The sequence below is a fragment of the Bombus fervidus genome, chromosome 8 (assembly GCF_041682495.2).
Source record: "Bombus fervidus isolate BK054 chromosome 8, iyBomFerv1, whole genome shotgun sequence".
In the NCBI taxonomy this organism is placed as follows: Eukaryota; Metazoa; Arthropoda; class Insecta; order Hymenoptera; family Apidae; genus Bombus; species Bombus fervidus.
Genome location: NC_091524.1, coordinates 9,032,633 through 9,055,848, shown reverse-complemented (window position 1 = coordinate 9,055,848; position 23,216 = coordinate 9,032,633). Strand labels below are relative to the sequence as shown.

Sequence of the window (23,216 nt, the reverse complement as noted above, 5' to 3'; positions counted from 1 at the left end):
TTATTATATAGAATTATAAATTTAAAAAATTATATGCAGTTTATATGTAATGTATGAATACATTCAATGTATTCATAATATGAATGTTATAACAATTAACATATAGAATGCTCCTAAATATATTGGAATATCATTATTCAAAAATTACAATTTAATGCATTAAGTAGGTCTAAATTGCTTAAACTAAACTAATAATATTTTTAAAAAATTAAGATGTCACTATAGTGTAATGAGTTAATTTAATTATTGACTTGTATACATTCAAGCAGGATATTATTAAACAATGTTTAATACTGTAGGCAGTTTTAAGAGAATTTGAATAACAAAATGTTAACATTTATAAATATACCTACTACAATGGTAGACTATATAAATCTACATATCTTGGAATTAAAAATAATAAGTAATCAAGCATATAAACCAAGGCAGTTGATATCTACTTAAACATTTAACTTGCTATACATAAAACATATACATAACATAACATTAACATGGAATCATAAAGTTTGTATGAAAGTATGCATGAATAGTTAAGCTAAGCAATTAACACATTCTACTTTAATAAACTGAATAAGGCACTATTTAATACATTTTTAATACACATGTAATTTAAGTTTCCAAATACTGAGCGTTTAAAATTTGTAGTGCCTTTTATAAAACAATTAAACAATTTTTAACCATATAGGGGTTAATGTAAAACGATAAACAACTATGTATTACTTCATAAAATCATTTTGATTTATTATGTTCTTGCTCTCTTATTTCAATTGTCATATACAAGTTTAAATATAAAATGTTAACAAATCTCATCTCTAGATGATGCATAAAATGTACAATGTACAATGTTTACTTATAATTAATTTGAATAAATTTACTAATATCGCTCAATGGTACTTATACTGTATAAACTATACTCTTTTTTTTATATATTTACATAATATAGAATATGTAAACATTATTAATTATTTTTGTTTTTATTTAAAAGCATTTCCATAATAAATTCTTTATAATATTCTTTTTTACTTGGTATATAATGACCACCTTCATGTGTTATATTTGTCTTATTTATAAACATTTCACTAACCTCCTCTGCCATTTCTATAAAAAAAGAGGATATGAAACAGTTGTTAATTTTATTAAACTACTAAAAAATATCTTTTACCTGTTGGTATAACTTGATCAGTTTTTCCATAAATATGTAAAGAAGGTATGCTTATTTTTCCATCATAATATATTCCATGAGGTGTACATAATGATTTGAATCCAGATATAATAATTGCAAACTCAAACTTGATCTGCAATACTACAAAATAATTAATAATATTTAATTTATATCCCATTTAATTAAATATATGTAATTTAATCCTATTTTATAATTACTATATTTATTTTAAATGTATATTTAGACTTACAATTCTTTTGTTGCATAAAACAGAGTAGAGTAGCAAATGCTGCACCTTGTGAAAAGCCTATAATGCCATCAAAAGGACCAAATTTTTTAAATGCCTCTTCTACTAGAACTATACTTTCTTCAAAACCTACAACTAAATTGCTTGGAACAACTGCTTTAAATATGTGATTTTCCGTATTGAACCACCATCCATATGCTATAATATTAGAAATATTTATTTTCTAATTATAAATACATTAATTATAAATATATCACTTTCAATATTTAATGTAATTCGTGAAATTCATAAAAAACAATACCATCTTCTTCTGCATCAATATTAAAATTACTTTTCATTGGAACTTTATGTGGAGCTCTTAAAAATGTAAAATCAACCTCTTTTTTAAATCCTTTTCTTAAAGAGCCCAATTTTGTTTTAAAAATAACATCTGATTGAGCATATCCATGAATTGCAAGTATCTAAAATATATATACATACATATATATAGATATATTATAAAGAATATTTTTATCTATATACATACATATATACATACTAATATTAATGACACTAATTTCTTACCCGCAACTTAGTTGTTGAATTATTCATAATGACATTAATAAATCATTTAATTAATATCAAATATGGGATATATATATTTAATTATATATAGTTTCTATATATTTATTATTAAGTTAATCGAAATGGTTAGAAACAATTTTATTTCGTTCGTAATAAAATAATTACAAATTAAAAAGCTTTTCAAATAAATTTATTTGGTTGACTATGGGTGACTATTGACTCTGGAAAATTATAGAAAAGAATATAATATATAACGAAGTTAGACAACATTCAAACGTTAAAAAACTAGATTAAGTTCAATTTGAACTATATAATCTAGTTAACTGACCGGTTACTGACTTACTGACTGGTTCTGGTTTATTGACCACTAGCGGTTCAACAGCATACGCACGTCCGACCGGCAGCTCAGACGCAGATTCTCCCTAGAGCCGGCTCTGTTTCGATTTAGACTGTCGGGCAGGAATATCTGTGCTTTTCGTATGCTCAGATAAAATTGGCCGCTTTCTGTTACTATAGGATAATTAAATTGAATAAAATTTTTTGTTTTCATGATATTAATACTAAATTGTATTTATTTTATCTATTACAACGGTTTTTAGTTCAAATGTGAAATAGTTTAATATTTTTTTAAAGTATGATATCGTTCGAAACAGTCGCCTTTATGCAGCGGAACATTGCAAAATTTACAAACAAAACATGTTCTGCTTCTTATTTTTTGTACTGCACAAACTCTGCATTGTCTTTGGGGTCTTAGACTTCGACCGCTGGTTACTATATTTATAAGTTTATGTTTTCCATAATTCGACAGTCTTCCGGGATGGTCTAATCTGGATGCTGTCCTTGTGGGTTCAGAATTAGGTAGATTGTCATCTTGCTCCGTACAATTAGTTTCAGCATCTTCTATCCATGAAACTGCGACTTTGTGCAAGAAATTCTTGTACGTAATATTTTTTCCGTTTAGGATTGTGTATACTTTAAATGAATTAAAAAGTGCACAGTTGATAAAAAACATTACAACCCGTTTAGTCCATTTTTTTGTTTTTCTAAAAATGGAATAATATGTTAGATACTGGTCCACGCGATCTACACCCTTCATATATTTATTATAATCTATGATTGAATTAGGCTTTTTTATTGGGACGTCTGATCTTTTACTTTTGCTTTTGGACTTCGTTAATTGTGCAGAATGTATAGTTGAGATCATATTGACGTTTCTTCTGCCATTATTCCATACTTCTAACAAAATTTGATGATTCCTACGAAATTCGTACTGACCTCTTGAAAGTTGTATTGTTTTGAGTGATCGAGGAAAATCTCTATTTTTTCGAATGGTTCCGCACACTCGCACTTTATTTTTCAAGAGAATTCTAGCCATTTTTACGCTGTTATAGTAATTATCTTGATAAATCTGGTGCCATATGTTCTTATACGGTTCAATAACCGCAGTGTCTTCTAATTTTTTGCCATCAGCAGCATACACATCAAAGTTACATATGTATCCTGTGACAGCTTCACACAGCACTCTCACAAGTATTCCGTATTTTGTAATTTTTGCGGGATTATACGTTTTAATGGATAGCCTACCTCTCCACGGGATTATAGACTCATCCAAAGATAATTGTTGACAGGGTTTATATACATCGTTAAATTTTCGCCTAAAATAATCAATAATAGGCTGGATTTTAGCAAGCCTATGTGAATCGTGAGGAATGTTGTAATTGTTGCAAAAATGCCAGCTCTGCATTATTTGCACAAATCTGTTCCTGCTCATTACTTGTGAGAAAAAAGGAGTTTCTATACTTGGATCAGTGGACCAATAGTCGTAAAGAACGTCCTTTTTTATTTGTCCCATTAGAACTATTAGCCCTAAAAACTTCCTCATTTCCGATACCGTTATATCTGTCCATTTTTTCGCTTTTGATGGAATTTTATATTTTTCCATAACCTGATAATGATATCTGTTGGATTCCCTCACCAAGTGCTCGAAAAAGTCATTGCCAAAAAATAAATTGACATTGTCCGTCACACTTTCTGGCGAACTTGGCATAATTTTGATGCCGGGGCTACCTTCGAAAGGTTCCAAAATTATTGCTTCGTCGTTCGTCGACCATATATCATCGTTATTTACATTGTCTTCGACGTTACTTATCTCATCATCTTCTGAATCACTATATCTTAGTGGCAATACAGAACCTCGCTTCCGAATAATTGTATCACTGCCATCACTTTCGTCACCACTATTACTTCTTGAATAACTGTCAGGACAATCTGACAGATCATCTAAATAAAACTCTCTAATACCACTCTTTTCGTTCATCGCGAACGGTAAACTTTTCAAATTGGTATAAAACTGTGGGAACTTACAAAGCAACCGCAAAGAACTGACGCAACTGAGCAAGGTACCTTAGTACTAAATAACAAATTACTGCTCATATAATGAGAAAGATTGTTTATCGCCATGGCAACCGATTAACTATAGTTAGGCTATACGTTGGTAAGCATCAGCGACAAAAAGCCGATCAATAGGTTATCGGTCGGTAAGCGTCGGTGACAAAAAACCGATTAATCGGCCATCGGTCAGTAAAGTGTTAAAAAATAAGAATAAAATACATAAGGAAATAATATCAATTTTATCAAAGATGTAATTTATGAACATTTAATTAATTTATAAAATTGTTTCAAGTTTTATGTTAAGATTGCCTTAAACTAAATTAAAACACGGAGTAAATTAAAAATGATTTATTGATATTAAAGAAATCATAAATAAAACATGAGAAATAATAAAGGTGTCATATTTCTTTTAAATATGAATTTTAATAATAAACTTTTTAAATAGTCTTCTACTATGAAAATAACAAAATGGATACTAAGTATTCATTTTCTTGAAAAATGATTCCATTCATGTTAAAGAAACAATATTTTGTTATATCTTTAAATAAAAGTATTATCTTTAAAAATAAGATAGGTACATAATTTACAATGATGTCCTTAATGAATTATTTAGATATGAATGTTTAAAGATCACTAAGATCTACAGCTTCAACTTGTGCACTAATATTTTCGTCATTTTGGCTATCTTCAATTTCTTCTTCAGTTGCTCTAGGGAAATCCAGCTTTGCCCATGACCCAGGTTCTGCTTTCTTTAATTTAATCTCTACTTTAGTAGGAAGCATATTGACACTGCTTTGTGTAATATCAACAATCTATAAGAATGAAATTTTACAGAAGTTAATATTTTGGAATTGTTTAAAAATATTATGTAAAGATTTTAAATACATACTCCTCTTAATTCTAAATCAAGATTATATCTAGAGTTTTCTTCTATGAAGAACAAATCCACAGTTAATCGTATAGGATTCAATTTAATAGATGATTGATCTGGTTGATATTTCTTAGCATAAACTGAAATTACAACAAATGTTCCTGTTTGATGCCAATCCATTCTGCATTTAGCTCTCTTACCAGTGTTCTGAAAAATAATAAATTATTTTTTACTTAGCAAAGTTATTACAATATTTAGATATAGTACTAGAATCTATACCATTGAAAGACAAATAAAAAATTTTCAAAATAAGGAGGAACATACTTTAGAAATCCATGTGTGCTTTCCTTGTGCACATCCTGGTTGTTCTAAAAATGTAGAGAAGTCTGTGGTTTTCTTTTGGCAACAAGACCAATATTTCATTCCTTCGTGGAAGATAGGAACACCAGGATGATGATTACATACTTCATCATCAGAGGCAGGGCCATTGTATGTAGCCTTACATGAATTATTCTTGCAACTTTGTCCAATTTGAACTTTACTCTCACATATGTTTTGTGATACATTAGAAGTTAATCCTTTAATTTGTTCTAATAAAGCAGATGACACATCTGGCGTTAAATTGACTTGTGGAGTTTCAAAAGGAGGCCTTTCTAAAGCAGATCCATTGCTACAAGGTTGAGCAATTACTTCGATTATTTCATTCCATTTTGATTTATCAACAACAGGCTTTTCTGGCTCTGCTGGTTTAATATTTGAATGATATGATTTCACACATCCCTTGATGTTTAAAAATTCTGTAAAGTCTGTACATTTCTTATTACAACAAGACCAACCTTTATAGGCATCATGAAATACTGGATACCCAGAGTGGTAAATACAATCTCCTGAAAAGATGACAATAACAATAGTTGTGAAGTATTTTGCATTATAATATTTCTAACTTAACTATTAATAAGGAAAACAATTAACCTCTGAAACTATATTATATTTCCAAATTTTCTAATATAACTTAATATATCTTTAGTATAACATACCTTCCTTATTATCGTTCGGATCAAATTTTTTGCCACAGCCACGATTATAACAAGGCAATAAATTTTCCTTCTGCGACATTTTTAACTTTATCTTATTTTAACTTAGTTACACACGTTGTATAGGATCACAAATACGAGTACGTCAAGCGTATAAATTACACCGAGTACAACGAGTAACTAGTACACACTGTAAACCTTTCTGTTTTTACAATTTCGAAAAACTTCTAGCATGTTCTAGAGAATCCCAACTTGTTTTTAAATAAAGCATTTGTAGACAAAATTCGAATCAATTGCAATCACATTATACAATACACATATTATCATGAAAAATATAATAATAAGATAGATAGACTAACATTTATAACAATTATTATGCAGCTTTAGCAAGTTAAAAAACAATTTTTGTCAAAAAATTACTTACATTGTTCAATATAAATCTCAATTTGTAGACAGTATTTCATCAATAAAAAATGTAATAAACATTCGAAATGTAATAAAATTGATTAATTAAATCTAAACATTGACTTTATTATCTTCTTCATGTGCATTGTATTACAATCATTATTTATTTTTGTCAAATATGAAAGACATAATAAATTGATATTCAGCTTACACTACTTTATTGATAAATTCTCTTTATATAAAAGAGTGATATCTGTCTTATATTTGAAACTTTACATAGTTACAATTGATCACCACTGAGTGAATACATTTCGAAATCAAGCAACAATTCTATGTATTCTATATTTTAAGAAAAACTGTTTGGAGTGTGTATCGAGGTTTGAGAACGTAACATAAATAATGTGACCGATGCAATCTAATGTATAACGATAAAAAAATGCCTTTACTATGAATCATAATCTTTAAAGTATTATTTTAAGTAACTATTATAATAAATAGAATTCAATAATATGTGACATTTCTAACAAATATGGAATTTCAAAATATATTTCTAATATATTACGTTTTATTTACTGTACAAAACACATGTAAGTTTTTTTTATCACATATCAAAAATTATATATTTAATTTTATAATACATTAAATTATTATGCATCTTATTTCCAACTTATACAATTTAATATAATATCCAAATAGTAAAATACACTGTTTTAGATGGTCTTCATAGAAATTTAAAGTATTATGAAACTCTTCATATATCCCAATTGCAACATAACATTGTAAAACGGGGTATTCAGCATAGTTACCATCCTTATAATAAAATAAATGAATTAGAGTTTTACTCCCATGGACGATACTTTCGATTAATTTTAACACCAAGAAGAGAAGTTATTCATTCTAAATTCAAAGCATACGAAGTAAATGGTAATGGAGAAGAAAAGACTATACATTTAGGTAAAACAGTATCAATATTTATAAATATATTTCTTAAGTTTCTAAAATAAGTTTCATAAATGATTAATAACTTATTTTATTTAAGATCATGAAAGCTTTTATCATGGACGAGTATTTGGTGAAATTGACTCTCATGCACAAATGCATATTGACAATGGTGTTCTTACAGGCAGCATTACAATTTCTGATGAAACATTTCACATTGAGGCATGTAGTTAATTCTTTAAGTGGTATATTTCAACATAGCTAATAGAATTTAAATTACAATTTATTTTTGTTATCTATTACAGCCATCTTGGAGACATCTTCCTCATTTAGGGAATGAAACAATGATTATTTATAAATCATCAGATGTTAAATTAAGTTGGGAACATTTTGAACATGGAGAAGGGCATACACATGGTGCTCCCAAAACTTGTGGATACGTAAAAGAGGAATTAGGTCAATTTACTGTCTTAAATGATAAATTATATTAGAGAGTATTATATTTTTATACAAAATTTATATTGTAGACATTCCGGTAAATAACGAGGAAGAGAAAGAGGTAGAAGAAAAGTCTGATTCTAAATCACATGAACATTCCAGGGCAAAGAGACAGACAGAAACTTATGAATATACTCCAACAAAAACAAGATGTCCATTGCTATTAGTTGCTGACTATCGTTTTTACCAAGAAATGGGTGCTAGCAGTACAAAAACTACAATTAATTATCTAGTAAATAGTTGCATTACTTAATACAAATATCAAATAATTTGTTTTAGATAATAATTTGTTTTTATATATGTTTTTAGATAAGTTTAATTGATAGAGTACATAAAATTTATAATGATACTTTATGGCAAGAAAGACAAGAACAAGATGGATTTAAAGGAATGGGCTTTGTCATTAAGAAGATTGTAGTTCATAGTGAACCAACTCGTGTAAGAGGTGGTGAGACACATTATAATATGGTTAGAGAAAAATGGGATGTTCGCACATTGCTTGAGGTAAAGCAATTCTTTATTTAAAATGCCATAATTTTAATTAATAATTGATTGGCTTATGTAAATTGTACCTAGGTTTTTAGTCGAGAATATAGTCACAAAGATTTTTGTTTAGCTCATTTATTTACTGATCTTAAATTCGAAGGTGGTATATTAGGATTGGCGTATGTTGGATCACCTCGTAGAAACTCAGTAGGTGGAATTTGTACACCAGGTATAATAATGAATATTTTTTATCTATTTATAGACAAATCAATATAAACTTTAATGTTTCATTTTAAATGTTCCAGAATATTTCAAAAATGGTTACACATTATATCTCAATTCAGGTTTAAGTTCTAGTAGGAATCACTATGGACAAAGAGTTATCACAAGAGAAGCAGACTTAGTTACTGCACATGAATTTGGTCACAATTGGGGCTCTGAACATGATCCAGATATAACAGTAACTTTTTTAACTTGTGATTTATCAAACAATTTTAAAATAATTAGTTTAATAAAAATAGATTAATTCTCATACATTAAACAAGTGATATTTTTAAATAGGAATGCAGTCCAAGTGCTAGTCAAGGAGGTTCATACTTAATGTATACGTATAGTGTTAGTGGATATGATGTGAATAACAAGGTACATCTAATTAACATAAAACAAGAATAATATGATGCTAAAAAAATATTTATCATTAATTATTTACGGGTTAGCGTTTCTCACCATGTAGTTTAAGATCTATTAGAAAAGTATTACAAGCAAAGTCAGGTCGCTGCTTTTCCGAGCCAGAAGAATCATTCTGTGGTAATTTACGGGTTGAAGGAGATGAAGAATGTGATGCAGGATTGCTTGGTACAGAGGACAATGATGCCTGTTGTGATAAAAATTGTAAACTTCGTAGAAGTCAAGGAGCAGTTTGTAGGTAATTATCCATTATTATACAAATTTCTCTCTAATCTATTTTTTGTAGATTAAATATCTTTTCTAAATATTTAATATTATATATCTTTTCAGTGACAAAAATTCACCTTGTTGTCAAAGTTGTGCATTCATGCCATTAGGTGTAAAATGTCGCGATGCACAATATGCTACGTGCGAACAAGAATCACGCTGTACAGGAGCATCTAGTGAATGTCCTAGATCTCCACCAATGAAGGATGGTACAGGTTGCCTTGAAAGAGGTCAATGCAGACTTGGAAAATGTGTACCATATTGTGAGACACAGGGTTTGCAGAGTTGCATGTGTGATACAAGTATGGTTTCTATATACTGCTACAAATAATAATCAAAGATATTGTATCTCTATATCACATATTTATTTGTAGTTGGAGATGCATGTAAAAGATGCTGTCGAATGAGTTTAAATGAAACATGTTTCCCCATAGATCCACAAGATATTTTACCTGATGGAACACCATGTATTCAAGGCTTCTGTAACAAGGTAGGATTGGAACAATTTTAGTAATTTAAAAGAATCTTACTACACTTGGTACACGTAATTATAGAACCTATAAAATATTTCTAGGGTATTTGTGAAAAAACAATTCAAGATGTAGTAGAGCGATTTTGGGATATTATTGAGGACATAAACATTAACAAAGTTATGCGATTTTTAAAAGATAATATAGTAGGTGCTGTTATAATTATTACTGCCATTGTATGGATTCCCACTAGCTGCGTTATTAGTTACATCGACCATAGACGAATTAAAGAAAGTGAAAAAAAGTGGCGTTGGAAGCACACAGATGAACTTATTCATCCAGATGAGCAAAGACAAATTATTCGTATTGGTGGACAACGGCAGAAGATACCCCAAGTTACGCAACAATCGTAAATGTCTTAGCTACGATTATTTCATCACGAACGCGAGTGTCGTGGTTTATAAAATTCTAGTCATAAATATCTTCAATTTTTATATTACAGATGGTTTTCATTCATTATGTAAATAAAGAATGTTTTTAACGTAAATGATATCAAAAATAAATTTAATAATATTAATAATTAAGCGAAAATTTTATCTACTTAACAGTAATATATGTATACTTATATAATTTTTTATTTATATATGTATATGTAAAATTTCCATTAGATTTTATTTATATATTGTAAAGATACCAAAATAAATACCAAAATTTTTAACCAAATTGAATTTTGAAAACATAAAAGAGTATAATTTTTATTCGGATTGTCAATTTGAATGTCATGTTCATCTTTTCAAAAGCACGTGCTACAAATCGTAGCGCTAACCTCTAAAATTTTGTTACGTGTAATTTTGGTAACGTATTTCCTCTGATACATGATACCCTGAACCTCATAATTGCATCAACGTACCAGCCGGTACCAAATAATTTGTGAAGTAGTTGTTGAAATTTTCAGAAAAATGATAGAAAAACTTCCGGAGACGATTAATTTTCCAAAAGAAGAGGAGATCATTTTAGAATTGTGGAAAAAGTGTGATACTTTTCAAAACTCTTTAAGGTTGTCGAAAGGAAGACCAAAATATTCGTTTTACGATGGTCCACCGTTTGCCACTGGATTACCTCATTATGGGCACATACTTGCAGGAACAATAAAAGATATTGTAACAAGGTATGCTTATCAATCTGGTTATCACGTGGAAAGAAGATTTGGCTGGGATACTCATGGTTTACCTGTCGAATTTGAAATAGATAAAACATTAAATATAAAAGGTCCTGATGATGTTGCTAAAATGGGTATAGCGAACTATAATAAAGAATGTCGAAACATTGTAATGAAATATGCAACAGAATGGGAAACAATTGTAGGTAGAATTGGCAGATGGATAGATTTCAAAAATGATTATAAAACATTATATCCTTGGTATATGGAATCCATTTGGTGGATTTTTAAAGAATTATACAATAAAGATCTTGTATACCAAGGTGTTAAAGTAATGCCTTTTTCTACGGGTTGTAACACTCCTCTATCTAATTTTGAGTCAGGGCAGAATTATAAAGATGTTGTTGATCCTTCTATAGTTGTATCATTTCCTATAGTGGATGAACCAGGTGTTTATCTCCTTGCCTGGACTACTACTCCTTGGACTTTACCCAGCAACCTGGCACTTTGTTGTAATCCTACTTTTGAATATGTAGAAGTTAAAGATCATTCATCTGGTAATGTTTATATTATATTAGAGTCAAGTTTAGAACTTGTTTATAAATCTAAAGATTCTTATACTATACAAGGTAAAAGGAAAGGATGTGATTTGAAAGGAAAGATATATAATCCTCCTTTCCCATATTTTCAAAATCTAAGAGAGAAAGGTGCTTTTGTAGTATTAAATGATACCTATGTCACAGCAGAGACTGGAACAGGTATTGTTCATCAAGCACCCTATTTTGGAGAAGATGATTACCGGTGTTGCTTGGAAGGTGGTGTCATAACAAAAGATCAGGAAATCATATGCCCAATTGATAGTTGTGGATGTTTTGTAGAACCGGTACATGATTTTGTTGGAAAATATGTAAAAGATGCTGACAAGGATATCATTAAATATCTCCAGATAAATAAAAAATTAGTTCATAATAGTACTACTAAACACAGTTATCCATATTGCTGGAGATCTGATACACCACTAATATATAAAGCTGTACCCTCGTGGTTTATCAGGGTAGAAGCCATAAAAGATAGACTTATTACAGCAAATAGTAATACTTATTGGGTACCAGATTATGTCAAAGATAAACGATTTGGTAATTGGTTAAGAGATGCTCGTGATTGGGCTATTAGTAGAAACCGATATTGGGGTAATCCAATTCCTTTATGGATTTCAGAAGATGGGCAAGAAATTGTATGTGTAGGAAGTATAGCAGAATTGGAAGAATTGACTAATACAAAAGTAACAGATATTCATAGAGAAAGTATAGATCATTTAACTATACCATCAAACCGACCAGGATGTCCACCTTTACGACGAGTACCTGAAGTATTTGACTGTTGGTTTGAATCTGGATCAATGCCATATGCACAAATGCATTATCCTTTTGAAAATCGTAAAGAATTTGAAGAGAATTTTCCAGCTGATTTTATTGGAGAAGGTATTGATCAAACTCGTGGATGGTTTTACACTTTATTAGTTATATCAACAGCTCTTTTTGGAAAAGCTCCATTTAAAAATCTAGTAGCTAATGGTTTGATACTTGCATCTGATGGACAAAAGATGTCTAAACGTAAAAAAAATTATCCTGATCCTGTGGGAATTGTTAATAAGTATGGAGGAGATGCTCTTCGCTTGTACTTAATTAATTCTCCTGTTGTAAGAGCAGAAAATTTGCGTTTTAAGGAAGAAGGAGTTAGAGATATTATAAAAGATGTGTTCTTGCCTTGGTACAATGCATTTAGATTCTTAATGCAAAATATTGAAAGATTTGAAAGAGAAGAAAAAATCAATTTTATATATGACGAATCTAAAAAAATATGTTCAAGTAATATAATGGATAGATGGATTTTATCTTTTACACAAACATTATTACAATTTTTTAAACAAGAAATGCGTGCTTATAAGTTATATACTGTAGTACCTCACTTGATAAAATATATAGATAATCTTACCAACTGGTATGTAAGAATGAATAGGAAACGTATAAAGGGAGATGGTGGTGCAGCTGATTGCCAACAAGCTTTGTCAACTTTGTTTTCTGTTCTTTATATAATGGTTCGTGTAAATGCGCCATTTACACCATTTTTAACAGAATTCATGTTCCAACGATTAGTTAAATTACTTTCAGTATCTAAAACTAACATGGATAGTGTTCATTATCAAATGATACCAGAATCTAATTTACAATTAATAGATGAAAAGATTGAAAAGGCTATATCTTATATGCAAACTATAATTGAACTAGGACGTGTTATCAGGGATAGGAAAACAATTCCTGTTAAATATCCATTACCAGGAATTGTAGTAATTCATCAAGATGCTGAAGTATTAAAAGAAATAGAATCTCTGAAATCATATATTCTAGAAGAACTTAATGTAAAAGAATTAACTGTTACTACAGATAAGGAGAAGTATGGTGTTAAATTGAGAGCAGAACCAGATCATAAAATACTTGGAGCCCGCCTTAAAGGAGAATTTAAATCTGTTACTCAAGCTATTAAAGAGCTTTCTGATGAAGAATTACAAGTGTTTGTTGCGAACAAAGAAATTACTGTACAAGGTCATAAATTGGAAGAACAAGATTTACGATTGATGTTTAGTTTCACAGGACCAGCAGCTGAACAATTGTGTAAACAATATGAGGCTCATAGCGAAGGAAATATTTTAATATTGCTAGATGTTACTCCTGATGAAAGCATGCACAATGAAGGAGTGGCAAGAGAAGTAATCAATAGGATTCAAAAACTGAGAAAGAAAGCTCAATTAGTTCCATCAGATGAAGCCATTGCATATTATGAAATACAAGATCAAGATAGTAATTTGGCAAAAGTAATTATCAGTCACAAAGATTTTATCGAAAATGCAACTAAAACTCCACAAGAGAATATATCAAAAATGCCAAATAATGCGAATGTAATTATAGAAGAAATGCAAAAGATTAAAGGCATTGACATGAAACTTGTCTTAGTAAAAACTAAAATAGATAAAATTGAAGATAACAAAATAAATGTGGAACCTTTTTTAAAATATGTAAACATTGAACTTATAGGTATAAAGCCAAGATTTGGAGCAACTAGCTGTGTAGGAACTGTATTGTTAGAAACTCCTAATTCATTAGTTCCTATTTCTTACAAACAATTAAAACACGAAATTGAGTTAATATTCGGTATTTATGATTGCGCTTATAATTTACACATCAACAATAAACCAGTATCAGAGGAAACAAATATTTTATCATTACACAAACAAATAATAAAAGTAATGAAAATAGGTTTTGCTGAAACTGAAACATCTACAGTATTAAAACAACCAGTTTGTAATTTCATTAATATCAATAGCACATTAGGGAAAGGTACTATTCTCCTGGAAAATCCAAAAGGAAATTTTTGTTTGAATAATACAATGTTAAAAGAACAATTAAATATCTTCTTTAACAAACTAAATGTTTCTGAATCTATACCTAAAGTGCTAAACGATTTATGTGGGAAGACGCTGCAATTAAGTTAACTTCTATTTAAGAGTGATTTTTCATTAATTATTTATCTTTTATTTACGTACCTCATTTTGAAAATGTTTTTCAAGGTTCAATAATTCCATTTAAATTTAAATTAAGGCTGCTACTAAATACATTATAAATCATACATTGCATATTTAAATATTAATTCTGGATTGGTGGTAACTTTATTCATGTAGTATATTTATTTATTTTATATAAGACTTTATAACTTGTTCAGTTTTTGTAAAGAACAGTATGTAATTGCAACGATTTTATAATTAAGAAATAAACGATTATTATATTATAAACCATACAATATACGAATATACCTTTTTCTATTGAATTCATTTTTTAATATTATTAAATTCAAATGAAAAATAAATTTTTATTTACATAAAATCAATCAATAAACTATAAAATATACTCATGTGAGAAAACATCAAATAAATAACTATTTATTTCGCATTTAATAAAAATCGTGATAGTACCACATAATTTGATTTTTCTATAAACTACTATAGTACAGTGTATTGCAAAAGTAACGATAAATCACTGTCTTCAATGACATCATTTATCCGAAAAAGTAACGAATTTTCTTTTCTAGAAGTAATATGAAGTGTATCTTCTAATAAGTTACAATTATGATTGCTTAATACATAATGAGTTATGTATGTACACACTGTTAATGACTTTTATTTTTTTTTTAATAATTCACATAATGGTACTTAAAAAATGTTGTCATTACAGGTAATTTTCATTCTAATGTTAGAAGTTTTGGAAGATTATAAAAGTATAGTGATTTTGTTCTAATAACTGTAATTTATAATAGTTACACAGCATATTCAAGTTTAAGTCACATATAGGTAATGTAAATTTCAAATTCAATAAAAAATATAACGAATGTATAAGTATATAACAAATTTTGCGTTCAAAATGATATAGTGCCATTGCAATTATCGTTTATAATATTTATTATGACTAATTGAACAGTTCAATAACATTTATCGAAAATTAATTCCATAAATATGTATATTTAAATGAACAAATGTTGGCTAGTTAGTAAAATACTAATCGTCCAAATTTATTTAATGTTATATATGTTTCCATTTATAATTGTGATATTTTATATAAACCCAAAGAAATTTTCTTATTAAATTAAATATATAAATAAAAACATTGAGCTTAATGCACATAAATTGATTTCAAATTTGAAATGCAACCATACTATCTAAGTATACTTCACCTCTTATTCATGTGAATTCTTTTATACATTATTAAAAATCACAATATCTCTTCATGTTCTCCTTGATGTCAGGAACCAATGTGTTCAAATGATGTTACACTAAAAAACACATATCGATGTTTACAAAATCATGTTCCAAAGTAATATCTTGATCAGTTTCTTTCTTATAAGTTCACGCAATATTTCTGTTGTCTTGATTGAGAAAGATATCACTAACTAATGACATAATATTAAAGCTACTGACATTGCGAAAATTGCAGTGAGGGCGTACAATGCGAGCGTAGTACTCGCAGTAAAAAATTGAGCATAATGGTATCGGGAATACCAAGCAAAACCTAACATGACAGTCAAAATGATCACTAATGGTCTACTCAAATCCCATTCGTTATGTACTGAACTAATTCCTGTACCAACAGGAATCTCAGGAAATGATTGAGGATTAAAATATATTGATGACGAATTATCTAATGTTGATGCTTGAGATGGTACAGGATTTGGTCGTGGTTGATGAACCAAACAATGAACTACACAATTATTGTACAAGCCACATTTTTCCAATGTTTGACTATCAGGTTGCAATACTCGACCATTAAAAACTAGACGCACTAATTTTTGTGCATCAAGCTCTGTTTGAAAGTGTCTCCTGAAAAATGTAAAAGTTCATTATATATATTTCACTTGTAAATATTTTTTAACATGAAAGATCTATTAGAAAAAAGAAATAATAGAAACCTTTTAAAATCCCCAAGTAATTCTTTCAGGCTACCAGTAACCATTTTTTGATCATCATTTATAAACTTTAGTTTTATACTAATTTCATTAGCATCAGTGTCTGAAAGATTTTCACATTCATGTTCTATGGGTTCATTACACGTTGATGTTGATATACTTGTCTCTTTAGGAGGGTTTATTTTGGTTTGTTTTTGCAACTTTGTTGCACTATCATTAAATGAATCCATAGCTTCAATAAGTACTTCCTCTGTAGCTGTTGCTTCAGACATTCTATGTGTGTCAGGAGAAATTTCTCCATTCGTGTCTATTGTGACAGACAATAAATAGTTCTAATGTTTCTATTATGTTTTTAGAAGTATTTTTAAATATGACATATCACCTGCAATAGATGGTTCAGGACAACTTTGTGAAGTGTTATTACTATCATCTGTAATTGGTTCTGTAGTTTCTTCTTCGGTTACCTCCAAATTTGGAGGTCTTGTAAATGAGTTTACATTTTGATGAGTAGCTCTAAGTTCGGCAAGACGTGTGCGTGTTCGATGTATTACAAGTACTGTGCGTATTAATGGTTGATCTGTAATACTTGTGGAATACCAGGCAAGCCATCCTACTAAGAGCACAACCACAACAATACAAAAATCTGTTACTTCATCTCCTACGCCTTCGATCAAAGTCATTTCTATGATCTAAAATTAACCTGTATAAATAAATATAAATATATAATAACAAAAATATTAATACCATTACAGAAAGTGAAAAGATTAAATAATCATGAATGATTTATAGTGATTCATAATTCATCAAATATGTTTATATTTGTTATATATATTATGTTTCTTACATGTCAATTGCAATTATAAAATATTACACATCAAAAATACTTAGAATTATATTATTCAACTTTCATACTACATAACAATAATGCTACTTTCTTAAAAATCTTTTCATGCATATATTGGTAATGAACAGAAAAAAAATAACCCTGATTTCTCAGTTCAATGTCTTTAAGGTGAAATCGATATTATTTTTTCTACATAAGTTAATATATGGGAATAAAATTCCACAATAAAACGAGTAACACCTTGAATAATTATAATAAATTTGCATTACTTTTTCAATATTTTCTAGAGTAGTAAACGAATGTTATTATACATTTTAAGGAAGTTTGGACATAGATAGTAATTTAGTAATGCATACGGTTTACTTTATATCGTAAAGTAAAATTTCCGTTACCCCATATAATTCTTTGCCGTCTTTGCAAATCACTTATTCTTACCTCAATTTATACAAATTAGACAAAACAGAACAAAATTAAAGCTTCACCAAAACCACTTATAAAAATCTCATCTACAAACATCTGGAGATGACGTAGATAATTTATGACAACCAGCGACATACAAGAAGGCGCGAATTCTTTTAATTATTTCAAAATGATATATAATATGTAAGGGTATAATTCGGAATTACTTTTTATATTTGTATAGAAATCAAAGTGATATAATAATATGTAACGAGTTACATGATGTTAGTACTATATGAACCTTATATATGTAGATGCATGTATTTATAAACTTGTTTGAGAAATTAAAAAATAACGTAAATCTACCTATTCCATGCGACGTTCTTATCATAAATCAAAATTATATTACTTGATATTTATTAAAAATAAAAAACTTCAAAAAGTTGTATTATGTAAAACAATAAAAATTATGAAATAATAAATCTATAACAATATAAATGGCTCAGTGCTTAAATAAATAGCGTAAGGTACATTAAATCTAATAAATTCATAAAAATATGTATTATCTATTAATTTATAATAATCTTATAACAAGATAATTTTTAATATACTAAAAGAGAAATATTGTTATGTATATTACACCACATGTATATTACATATGTCATAACTGTCATAGTATTGAATACGTGTAAGATATGCATGTTACCATATATCTCAGATATAAGTATGTATGTATGTATCAAGATATACTATTTTGTTCGATTACAATCACATGACCTACACGTCAAAATGGCTGAACTAATTGCGGTACCGTTGAAGAAGCCGTCTGATGTTGATGTAATTAAACCACTTACAAATATTATTAAATCAACGTATAATAACGCAAACGATCAAAAAGATTATACGGTAGCAATCGCAGATTTTAGTAAATTAAGGAATAATGCTTTGTGGCGAGCTTTCGAGAAATACGAAAGTTCTTTGGAGGTTATATACAGGTATGACTCATCTTTAATTATTATTTTAATTTTAATTATGACAGTACACTAAAAAATGTGACTACTTTATTATAATCTGCTTCATGAAATTTGCATTTAATGTGAAATATTCCAATGAAGAAATTTTTAAAAACAATCGAAGATTAGTGATTCGTGGTGTGTTTTTTGCACTTTTGATGTAATTTTGATAAATTAATGTTGAAAGATATGCAATTATTATAATATAATAAAATAATATTAATAATTAATAAAAATTTATTTCTAAGTGGTGACATCTTTTTAAATCAAACTTATGTTTTCTTCTTTTTTCTAGTTACTATGATCAATTGTGTGCATTGGAAGGCAAGATACCTGCTCATGAATTACAAATTCCATTTAAGTGGAAAGATGCATTTGATCGTACCATATTTGGTGGAAAACTCAGTTTGAGTAGGATATTTTAAATATGGTTTTTCACAGATTCTTAACTGATTAATGAATAGAGATAAGATAAACCCATTACTGATTACATCAATATTTTGAATTATATTTCAAATAATATTGGTTTTGTGATATTTAAGATAATATATGATATTTGATTTTTCAGCAATTAGTACATTAGCATATGAAAAAGTCTGTGTATTATTTAATATTGCTGCTTTGCAAAGTTCAGTTGCAGCAGCACAGTCTTTAGAAAGTGATGAAGGATTGAAACTGGCTGCAAAATTATTTCAAGTAAATATTTTATTTCCATTAATTAAATATGATATAATTGAAAAATGATACGAATATTCAATTTGCTTTGGTATAAAAAATGATTCATTTAAATATTGTATGAATTTTAGCAATCTGCTGGTATCTTTAATTATCTTAAAGCAAATGTTATGATGGCTATTCAACAAGAACCAACACCAGATATCAGTCCAGAAACATTAGGAGCATTATCTGCATTAATGCTTGCTCAGGCACAAGAAATATTTGTACATAAAGCAATCCATGATGCTATGAAAAATGGGATTATTGCTAGACTAGCTGCACAGGCAGAAGAACTGTATGCGGATACATTAAAATTATTTCAAAAGGAAATTTTTAGGGCATTTTGGGATAAAGAATGGGTTCCTTTAGTATGGATTTATAATTTTATTTACATAGAATTTATACAAAATATATAAAATAATTATTCATAATGTAATAATAATAGATTGCAGGAAAACAAGCTGGATATCGGGCAATGACTGAATTTTATCAATCATTAGTATGCAAGAATAACAAGTCAATTGGAGAAGAAATTGCCAGATTAGAGGTAAATCTTAAAAGCTAGAAATATATTAAATATGTAAACACGAAAATAAGTCAAAATTAATTAAAATGCACATTTTTAGCATGCTGTGGAATTGTTTAAAGCTGCACAACAACGTTCAAACAAATCTCACTTATTCCAAGACTATGCTAACAAAGCACAGAGGAATCTAACAGAAGTGAAAAAGGATAATGATTTCATTTATCATGAAAGAATACCAGATATAAAGTCTTTGGAACCAGTTGGAAAAGCTAATGTTGCAAAACTGTTATCAATGCCTGAAGTTTTTAGCTCCAACTTTAAAGGTTTGTTGTATATAATAACAAATTTAAAGAATTTTTTTTAGTATAATTTTTTTTATGTATACATTATATAATTTTAGATCTTTTTGCTGATTTATTACCTGTTAGTGTACATCAAGCACTATCATCTTATGAAGTTCGTCGAAATGAATTGGTTAATTCAGAAATATCTAAATTACGCGAAATGACACAAATTTTAAACGGGTATGATGATTATGTAAATATATTTAAATGCTGAATTTTTATTTGATGTCTAATAATTATGTTTTTAGTGTGTTGGCAAGTTTAAATTTACCAGCTGCTATTGAAGATACAAGTGGAACTGAGTTACCTCAATCTGTATTAGAGAAGGCTCAATATGTAAAAGATGCGGGCGGAATTCAAGCTTTGGAAAATTCTATGAAAGAATTGCCTGATCTATTACAAAGAAATAAAGAACTTTTGGACGAGGTAAAGAAATGCATGGATTATATACTTTTTTTTTCGATATAACTGTTCAATCATTACTGCTTTTATAGTGTGAACGAATGTTACAAGAGGAACGTGAGTCTGATGATCAATTAAGAGAACAATTTAAAGAACGTTGGACAAGAATACCTAGCAGTCGTTTAACAGAGCAATTTACTATTACTCTACGGAAATATCGTGAAATTATTAATAATGCTGTATCCGCTGATAAGGTAAACGTGTATGAATATATGCATGGAAGATGATTTGTAAAATAATTATTTACATCAAATCTTTTAAGATAATTATTATATCTTATAGGTTGTACGCGAGAAATATGAAAATCACAAGGAAAGTATGGAAACTTTAAGTTTGCATGCAAATGATTTGATTAATGCTGTGCCAACTGGATCGGCAGTTCAAGAAACCAATACTGTTGTTCAACTTAGGAAGTTAATGGAAGATGTAGGTATCTTACACAAAGTTATATTTTGTATATTATTTTTTTAGATTACTTATGCTATTAATTTCTTTTAAGATTGAAACACTAAAAACAGAACGCGATGTTATAGAAAGTGAACTAAAATCTGCTATTACCGATATGAAAGCAACGTTCTTGTCAGCGCTTGCAAAAGATGGCGGAATTGATGAACCAAATTTATCAGTTGAAAGCATAGGAAAAACTTATGGACCTTTACAAAAACAAGTGAGAGATAGCGTTGCTCGCCAAGAACAATTAATTGCTGAGATTCAGGTATGTATAAAGGATTACAAAATTATATTGTAATAATTATTTTGCATATTTACAATATTTCCTATAATATACTAATCTTAAAAATAATTTTAGATGTGTCATACACAATTTACAGTCGAACAATCTGGTAGAGGTAGTTCAAGAGAAGCAATGTTATGTAAATTAGCAGCTGCTTATGATGCATTTAAAGAATTGAAAGGCAACTTAAACGAAGGCGCTAAATTTTATAATGATTTAACACAAGTAAATAGCTGATCATAATCCTTTCATGTTATATTAGAATTAAAATTTATAATCTTTTATATTTGTATAGTTGCTAGTAGTCTTCCAAAATAAAATATCGGACTTCTGCTTCGCTCGGAAAACCGAGAAAGAAGAACTACTGAAAGATTTAACAACAAATTTGAGTCATACTGGGCCAACTGCAACTCCTAACATTCCCTCTCATCACGGAGGTAGATTAGATTTTTATAAATAATATTGCATGTATTCTCTACACAGTTTATTAAAAAAAAAAGTTTTAATATTTAGCAACATCCGGACAAAGCCAATCAGGAATAGAACAAAGTGGATCATCGCAATTACCGTATCCTACGTATTTCCAAGGTGGAATGCCTGTACCGTATGGAGCTGGTCCTACTACACCTTATCCCACATATATCTCCCCTCCTATGCCTACAACGTATAATCCATATGCAACAATGCCTTATCCTGCGCAAGGTGATATAGAAAATGCAGAATCATTCATATTGTTACATGATATTTCGGAATATATTTTATATTTGGAATTTTACTTTTAGGAAGTTATAATCCGTATCAAAATATGCCTCCAACTCCTTATGGTGGATACGCGACTCTGCCACGTTATGGCGGTAATCAACATCCTCGCCAAGGACATCCGTTTTAAAGAATGAATAATATTTTATATACTGTGATTGCATAATATAGCATGCGGAATTTATAAGAATGAAAAAAATGTATATGATGTAACGTTATGGAAGTTAATGCGAAATACGTTTCAATCTGTCCAATATCGAGCAGTAAAGAAATTATACGTTGAAAATCAATTTTGAAGAAATTATATTCCTTGATTGTTATTGTATTTCATGCAGTTGAATTTTAATGTAGAATGTATTACTACGTGATATGTGTTAAGCTTTAAACGTTGCTTCAGGAAAAGAAAAAAGATTTAAATACGATAATGCTCGTGCAATTTATAAATATATTTTGTAACATAATATATTGTAGTCAATGATTATAACGCCTACAAATCGTAATTATTTCATTGTTATTAATATTTTAACTTTTCTTGTATTTATAAACATACAATCCTATGTACTAGCAGTATTTCAATGCATAATAATTTGATGATGTTTTTATTCTTAAATTGTATGCAACAATTCTCTGTAACAAATTGGAACAATGTAAAATTTTTAAATGTGATTACTAAGGAACTCACTACATTTACTTTTGATTTTTAATAAATATTTATGATACAGCATAAT

The 23,216-nt window shown here is 28.7% G+C and overlaps 6 protein-coding genes across 11 annotated transcripts; 3 read left to right on the top strand and 3 right to left on the bottom strand.

The window, feature by feature from the left end:
- Positions 1 to 714: 714 nt before the first annotated feature.
- Positions 715 to 4,525, bottom strand: LOC139990173 (esterase AGAP003155). 5 transcript variants are annotated; one of them, XM_072009212.1, is made up of 5 exons: positions 1,974 to 2,108; positions 1,711 to 1,870; positions 1,413 to 1,607; positions 1,163 to 1,303; positions 715 to 1,098 (listed from the first exon to the last, which is right to left on the bottom strand). In XM_072009212.1, exons 1-5 carry the CDS (start codon positions 1,998 to 2,000, stop codon positions 959 to 961), a joined length of 663 nt encoding a protein of 220 aa, XP_071865313.1. In that variant the 5' UTR covers positions 2,001 to 2,108; the 3' UTR covers positions 715 to 958. The 5 variants fall into 5 exon arrangements, 1 of the variants encoding a protein (XP_071865313.1); XR_011800504.1 differs by lacking the exons at positions 715 to 1,098; positions 1,163 to 1,303; positions 1,413 to 1,607; positions 1,974 to 2,108 and adding exons at positions 2,139 to 2,194; positions 2,302 to 4,525; XR_011800505.1 differs by lacking the exons at positions 715 to 1,098; positions 1,163 to 1,303; positions 1,413 to 1,607; positions 1,974 to 2,108 and adding exons at positions 2,139 to 2,194; positions 2,339 to 4,525.
- Positions 4,526 to 4,697: 172 nt separating this feature from the next.
- Positions 4,698 to 6,568, bottom strand: Mora (cysteine and histidine rich domain containing protein). The gene is made up of 4 exons (XM_072009252.1): positions 6,273 to 6,568; positions 5,560 to 6,122; positions 5,254 to 5,442; positions 4,698 to 5,176 (listed from the first exon to the last, which is right to left on the bottom strand). The coding sequence occupies exons 1-4, from the start codon at positions 6,349 to 6,351 to the stop codon at positions 4,988 to 4,990; spliced, it is 1,020 nt and encodes a 339-aa protein (XP_071865353.1). The 5' UTR covers positions 6,352 to 6,568; the 3' UTR covers positions 4,698 to 4,987.
- A 196-nt stretch (positions 6,569 to 6,764) lies between these two features.
- Positions 6,765 to 10,457, top strand: Tace (ADAM 17-like protease Tace). The gene is made up of 13 exons (XM_072009146.1): positions 6,765 to 7,261; positions 7,389 to 7,628; positions 7,714 to 7,835; positions 7,919 to 8,069; positions 8,141 to 8,343; positions 8,421 to 8,615; positions 8,688 to 8,826; positions 8,903 to 9,057; positions 9,159 to 9,239; positions 9,314 to 9,522; positions 9,615 to 9,853; positions 9,926 to 10,041; positions 10,126 to 10,457. Exons 1-13 carry the CDS (start codon positions 7,204 to 7,206, stop codon positions 10,432 to 10,434), a joined length of 2,217 nt encoding a protein of 738 aa, XP_071865247.1. The 5' UTR covers positions 6,765 to 7,203; the 3' UTR covers positions 10,435 to 10,457.
- Positions 10,458 to 10,833: 376 nt separating this feature from the next.
- Ilers (Isoleucyl-tRNA synthetase) lies at positions 10,834 to 15,035 on the top strand. The gene has a single exon (XM_072009126.1). The coding sequence runs from the start codon at positions 10,981 to 10,983 to the stop codon at positions 14,728 to 14,730; it is 3,750 nt and encodes a 1,249-aa protein (XP_071865227.1). The 5' UTR covers positions 10,834 to 10,980; the 3' UTR covers positions 14,731 to 15,035.
- Positions 14,874 to 18,104, bottom strand: LOC139990189 (transmembrane and ubiquitin-like domain-containing protein 1). Of its 2 annotated transcripts, none has more exons than XM_072009249.1 (5): positions 17,971 to 18,104; positions 17,074 to 17,391; positions 16,695 to 16,998; positions 16,207 to 16,605; positions 14,874 to 16,061 (listed from the first exon to the last, which is right to left on the bottom strand). In XM_072009249.1, the coding sequence occupies exons 2-5, from the start codon at positions 17,369 to 17,371 to the stop codon at positions 16,031 to 16,033; spliced, it is 1,032 nt and encodes a 343-aa protein (XP_071865350.1). In that variant the 5' UTR covers positions 17,372 to 17,391; positions 17,971 to 18,104; the 3' UTR covers positions 14,874 to 16,030. The 2 variants fall into 2 exon arrangements, with proteins under 2 accessions (XP_071865350.1, XP_071865352.1); XM_072009251.1 differs by lacking the exon at positions 17,971 to 18,104 and adding an exon at positions 17,604 to 17,627.
- A 598-nt stretch (positions 18,105 to 18,702) lies between these two features.
- On the top strand, positions 18,703 to 22,988 carry Alix (programmed cell death 6-interacting protein-like protein AliX). The gene is made up of 15 exons (XM_072009136.1): positions 18,703 to 18,929; positions 19,243 to 19,358; positions 19,516 to 19,643; positions 19,754 to 20,032; positions 20,110 to 20,211; positions 20,291 to 20,513; positions 20,591 to 20,714; positions 20,783 to 20,960; positions 21,029 to 21,190; positions 21,279 to 21,422; positions 21,496 to 21,711; positions 21,805 to 21,954; positions 22,025 to 22,166; positions 22,243 to 22,431; positions 22,512 to 22,988. The coding sequence occupies exons 1-15, from the start codon at positions 18,724 to 18,726 to the stop codon at positions 22,616 to 22,618; spliced, it is 2,466 nt and encodes an 821-aa protein (XP_071865237.1). The 5' UTR covers positions 18,703 to 18,723; the 3' UTR covers positions 22,619 to 22,988.
- The last annotated feature ends 228 nt before the right edge of the window (positions 22,989 to 23,216 follow it).